At 35.6% G+C, this 6,344-nt stretch overlaps 1 protein-coding gene across 1 annotated transcript in view; it reads left to right on the forward strand.

Annotated features, from left to right (window-relative positions):
• The window catches only part of PAN3 (poly(A) specific ribonuclease subunit PAN3), a 76,963-nt gene that overhangs the window by 36,536 nt on the left and 34,083 nt on the right, over positions 1-6,344 (forward strand). The window contains exon 8 of the mRNA XM_010168017.2: positions 5,199-5,349. Coding sequence (XP_010166319.2) covers positions 5,199-5,349 — 151 coding nt within the window. The remainder of the gene's footprint in view (positions 1-5,198; positions 5,350-6,344) is intronic.

A 6,344-nucleotide genomic window follows, 5' to 3' on the forward strand; every position in this document is an offset into this window, starting at 1 on the left:
CCTCCAGTGTCTGCTGGGCTGCTCTGACATCCCAGAATGTGTCCTTCCTTGATGTCATAGTTAACAAGGAATCCCCCTGGAAACAAAGGAAACAAACCTGAAGCTCCTTGTATGGCACCCCTGTCCATTTAAAACCAACAACAAAGAAGCTTCCAGAACCAACAAAAAAACCACACGGAAGAACCAAGCAATACTTTTGCATGTTTTTGGATTCCTAAGAGGTATTCTGAAAACTCTGCCAAGAACAGACTTGGTAGAAGACTGCCCTGCTTGTAACCTGGGTATAGTTTAGTGGTGGTTTTCCGTAACCATTACAGGATCATGCAATTTGGGATGTCAGAACAGATCAGCATGAATGTGGAGATGAAGGAGAACATAAAAGGAGATCAACAAGGCTTGTATCCAGTTTTTAGCACGGTAAGTACATTAGCACATTCTTCAAAAATAAAATGAAATCAATCTACTTCTTGCTTTAGGTAGCTGGCAATGGAATCAAAACTGATCTAACATAATTTTACTGAAACAGAGGTGGTAGCTCTGCTGCTGCTGTACAACTCTGGGTTGTGAGATGCTGAACTGGAAGTGAGAGAGAGAAGGGTGGTTTCCAGTGCTCCTGTGGGATCCCTGCATTCCCTTCCAAAGGCTCCATAACTTGTGCATCCCTGTGTTACAGCATACTTTGGTACTCCAGGGCACTTTAAGGATTAATTTATGAGTAAATGCAGCAGTGGGGCTGTAGAAGTTTATCACTGAGGAGTGCAGAGAAAAAAGCATATGTGCTGAAATTGGTAGTTGATGAAACAACAATTTTTATCTTACTTTTGGACTGTAGAAATCTGTTGATATGTGCAGCTCCTCAACATACAGTAATGCTGCATGCTGCTGTGGGGTCCTCCCAGCCATGGTCTTCAGCTGAGATCCTTGGCTTGCTCTTTAGTTTCATCTGCATCATCCTTTAAGGAGCTTTGAAATGTTTTTTGGTGGTACCGACAAAATATTTGTTTCTTACCCTCCGTGCTGTATTTTAATTGTATTTCCTGTTGTAGCTTTAAAAGCATAAAAACCACCAGACAGATAAACTCTGGGCTGAATGGTAACACAAATGAGTTGCTTAATAGTTGTCCTCACCTTGTGATTCCACCCTTACTAATTGCATCGTCACTAAATTCAGCCTTTGTTTGGTCTGTCCTTGTGTGTGCTTTATAACATTTTGCATTCTCTGATGTACAGAAGTATAGAAATTGGCCTTGTATGTAGAGCTGAATGGACTCAGTTTTGTGGTCTGTCTTTGGAAGTTTCTTTACAAAGCTGATTGAAAATAAGCTCTTCTGTCTTTGAGAGCACAGAGGGAGAATCTGAAAATAGGGTATTTTGGTGAAATTTCTTCATGGAATCATTCTAGTGAGAATGTATGATGCAGATATTCAGATAATGCCTAGGAAAGTTGCTTCCCTGCTTTAGTTTGACAGTATTTTTCTGAACATACTGGAGGAAGGGCAGGTGAGATTTAAATTGGACAGGTTGAGAGGAAAAAAGAATGGTTGTAGTTTTAGCAAATGTATGAATTGGAAGTTACTTTAGCTGGCTGGGTTGTTAGAAAAATTTAACACAGCTGACACAGGAGCACTTGTTTCTGTTTAATACTGTTTGTTGAAAACTCACTAATTAATATTTTGAAATAATTTTGGATGTGTTTTTATATAGGACATTTGCATTTGAAACTAAAAAGGCAGTCTTTAGCTTGCTGCATAGTGCAGACAGTGCGAGCAGGCTTTGTGTTTCTTCTTTGGGCTTTAGAAAGTGTGTATGCTGCTTTTGTTTTTAACATCAGTATTGCGTAATTCATTACATGTCCTCTAAGTATTTCTTGCATCTCCATTGTTTAATTACTCCCAAGGTTTAATAAAAGTTTTCAGTACCTGTTTTCTCTACATTTTTTACCAGTCCTGATTTACTCAGAGTTAAAATTTTAAGCCTGATCTAGCATGAATAAATTATTTTGAATAATTAAAGACTAATTAAGTGAAATTTGTTTAAAGCTGTGCTTGTGGGAAATATAATACAGAATGAAGAAAATGTTTTTCACTGATTAGATATAGATTATTTTCATTATTACTTTATAGATTATTTTCAAAAACTGTAAAAATGCCCTGTAGGATTAAGAATGTGGCTTCCTAATTTTAGCGTGTTTGGATGCTTATTGGTGCAGAATAGGTTATCTATAAAGTTTGAAAAATAATGAAAATATTAAACATTAAATAACTAGTAGTGTTATTCTATTCTCCCACTTACTCTGGTCTAGTTACTTGTTCTAGCCTACATGCTATCAAAGTGTTTGGGATATATTTTTATTATTATTTTTATTTTGTTGGATGCAAAGTGCATGGAGAAAAATTAATGTTTTACTTCAGATGAAATCTTGTATGCTTTTGGAAACATCTTAAGAACCACAACTTCGCATAGATGTAATGTATTTAAATATGGCCTGGGGCTTAAACTTCAAATTTTCTGACAAATTATTAACCAGTTTTGACCACAAGTTATTAAATTTTGTTGTACTAGTTTATGGTTAGTTTATTCTGGCTGGTGGCTGTGGAACTCGGGTATTTTTCTGTATTTGGAAAACAGCTTGAATGTGGGAGGGTGTTTTAAAATTGGAACCAAGATTTAAATCACACTTTTTACCAGTGGGGAAAGTCTCGGATTATAGCTTCATGTTTGTAACATCACAGAGAAATAAAACAGGCTTTCATAGTAGAGAGTCTAGCTCTGCAAATCACAGCTGTTTACTCACAAAATGCTTTCCTCAAAACAACTTAAATCTTATCAGGCTTTGATTCTGATCCTGAATTTTGACTCAAAAAAATTGAGTGAAAACTGACTTTCCATCGGGCTTGACCCACTGCTGTTCATAATTCTACAGTATAAACTCAAACTGCTCTAGCAAATTCCTGACTTAGACTCTTTCACTTGGATAAACCAGAACACCTACCAGTTAAAGTGGGGTGCTCAATTAGCTTCATTTTAAAACGGTGATGGATAAATAAGTAACTTTTAGAGACCAAAACTGGTCTATGACCACTCGCAGAATGCATTTAGAAATAAAAAGCAGCCCTGTTCTGTTGGCGTTAATTGAATCAACTGGCAAAAGTGGTAAGAGTTTGGCCAGGGATGGGATTTTGAGAACTCTCTCCGTTGCCCTGGGAAAGACTGAAGTTATCTTCTAGAAAGTCTATCTCTCCACTTGCATGTTTCAGATTTTTTGCTGTGTCCTGCCCTTGCTGCCTAGTTGACACAGTATTTAGGTGTGGTAGATCTGTGGATGTGTCATGGCTAGTTTTAGCAACGCAAAAATGTGCATCTCATGTAGTTCTTTGAAATTACATACTTTTAGCAAGATGCTACCAATTGTCCCTTGCTTTCACAGTTTTGTTTTATGATGACTTTTCAGCTGTGTAAAATTCTGTTAATCTTTTTACTACCTTTGTAATTTTCTCCAGTTTTGGTGCAGAGTTGGCTGTATTGTTGCATACCAGATTTTATCTAGAAGAACACCATTCTCTTAGTTATTCCTGCACCTAAAATCCAGATAAGTCCAGAATATTGCCTTTTGAGTTTAAATGTGTCAGTTACTTATTTTCAGTCTGTCGAATGCAACTTACCATTTGTTTTGCTGCATTAGTGTATATCTTAGCAAGTTTTCCTTAACTAAGTATAATTGAAGAGTCTTAAGATTCTTAGGAACTTTTTACCCATGTAAATCTTAAGTGCTTTACTTCATCGGTTAACATATTTGGTTATATCTGTTCTTTAGATATTCGGACACATGCACATATAGAATGACTAATATGTAACATCATAAGTTTGTTAGCAGTTAAAATTTACTGTGTGATTAAAGGTGGAATACTCTTACTATTTGTTTTTAAAACTGAGCATCTTTAGTCTTCCAGCTTTTAGAATACTCTTTCTTTTCCAGTGCTTTGAAAAATGTTAATACTATGATATTTGGCTGAAGTATTGTAATGAAGATATTAAAAACAAATTAACACAAAAAAAGAATACTTTTCACTGTCTAAATTAGTGTTTTGTAATCACACTTTTGTTCTAATTTGGTGCTAACTTCTCTGATGCCACTATTCATATTGCTAAAAATCAATATTGGTAATTTAATTAACAGTTGATATATTTGGTAATTTTAAAACTGCCTAAACAAAAAAAATGATCTAATATAATTTGCTGTAAAAAACCATTATGGATTATCTTAACAGTATCTTTTGTCTATTGGGAGTCGTTGCTGTCTTTTACCTCTTGTTTAAACACTTTTGAGAGGATCTCTGAAGATCACCTATTAAACTTAACTTTGACAGTTAATAATCTTCAAGCTTTTCAGTGTGTTCATGCAGTAATTGGTTGTATTTCTTGCCCTAATTTACTTTTTCTTCCACTAATGTCTTTTGTAATTGGCTGTACAATAATGAACTTTTTTGCCTTTTAAGCCCTAGTTAGGACTTCATTTTTCTAACCCTCCCTACCCCAAAACTACAAAACCCTGTACACAGATTTAAAAGAAATTAAAAGCTGGTTGTGTGGTGTGTTTTATGTACTAATAGATACTGAATGTTTGATGGTCACTCTGCTGCTGTTTGATTCTGTGGTACCAAATTAAACCTCATTATTAAAGGTGCTGCATAAATGGAATAGGTAATTAAAACAGAAGTTAGCTTCACAAAAAAAGGAACATACAAGCCTATTTGAAATAGAGGCAGGGATGACTTCTCTAGTCGGAGAACCTTTTACTGCTTTAGTTTGAAACTGATACTTAGTTTGAGATGAAATCTCTAGTCACATAGGAACAGTCTGTTCAAAAGTGGCAAGCCTTTTTGTGTCAAGTCTGTTCTCCAGCTTTGTAATGTAATGCTTACGGAGAGCCTTTTGCAAAACGTTTGTATGAACTCGTGCATCAGCTGTGTGTATGGAAAGCTTGCTAATGCTACTTCAGATGTAAACTAGAAAAACACTTCAAGTTTTTTATGCAGAGCAGCTTCTAGTATCCACTGTTCTTATCAGCAAGCTGAATGTAGCTTAAAAATATCCCCTGCACTTGGTAGGCTTGCCTAGAAAGTATTTTCTACAAAATAGGCACTGTCCATCACTTTACATTTAAAATAAACATTTAATTTACGTTTGTTTTTAAACAGACACCAAATCCTTCTGCAAGTGAGTTTATTCCTAAAGGAGGATCAACCTCCAGGCTGAGTAATGTATCCCAGTCAAGTATGTCTGCCTTCTCTCAAGCCTTGTTCTCTCACCCCTCCATGGGAGGTCCTGCTACTGCTGGGCTAGCTCCAGGTAAGTTGAGAGTATGCTTTGCAGTATAATTCTTTCTTTTAACTTGCAATTATGTCAAAAATAACCCTCCATAGATAGTGATTAGGTGTATCGGGTATAAATGTAGCCACCTTCTACTTCAGCTCTTAATTTTACAACAGTCTTCAAGCATATAAAAGTGCAGGAACTTGGATTTTATCTTCCAGCAGTATGGAAATCACACTGCAGGCTGTGAAATTGTTTGAGCCATAGCAGCACTGAAAATAACTCAGTCTAACTTACTGTGCTTTTTTGGGGGGAAAGGTGTGCTGAGTTATTACATCCTGTAATACTCTATGCAGTCCTTGCCAGAGCAGTACCTGAAGATTATTTAAACTACCCCTAGTCTACAAATGCACTGCAGTCTGCAAGGAATATGTGCTCTGATTAGCACACACTGATCTGCTCTTTTGATTTGTTTCCAGAGTATGTAATCTAGAAGTAGTTATTTCATTGTTAATGAGTATATATGAGGACTTTAAATTCTTGATGAAAAACAAAAAGTAGAAGATAAGCTTATTCTAAAATGTTAATTTTTGTTGTATCTGTCATATGTAGTCTCACTTTTAAGACCAATTTATGACTATTTCCCATGTTTAAAACTCTTACTGAAATGTGTTCTGTGCAGTCATACAATTACACAATTCTGACTGACAAGTTTTTTATTTTTTTCTTACACTTGAAAAGTTCAAGCTCTTCATGCATCTTTTGGACTTCTGATCTTAAAAAGTTAGCTTAATTCTAATATATATGGTTTTTAATAAAATTAAATAGTTTTAAGATACAACCATCAGCAGATCTGGATATTACACGTGGCAGATCCTTTAGCAAGTTTCTGTACGTACTTAAACCTTTGTCAATCTCTGTGGCAGACAAGAAGCATTAGGTAGCTGCTCAAAGGCAGAGGGGCAAATAATATAAATGTTTGGGTTTTTTAAACCAATATTGGCAATTGCCATCTATTAAACTGAATTTCA

This window comes from Antrostomus carolinensis, unplaced genomic scaffold, assembly GCF_000700745.2.
Source record: "Antrostomus carolinensis isolate BGI_N321 unplaced genomic scaffold, ASM70074v2 scaffold8175, whole genome shotgun sequence".
Lineage (NCBI taxonomy): Eukaryota > Metazoa > Chordata > Aves > Caprimulgiformes > Caprimulgidae > Antrostomus > Antrostomus carolinensis.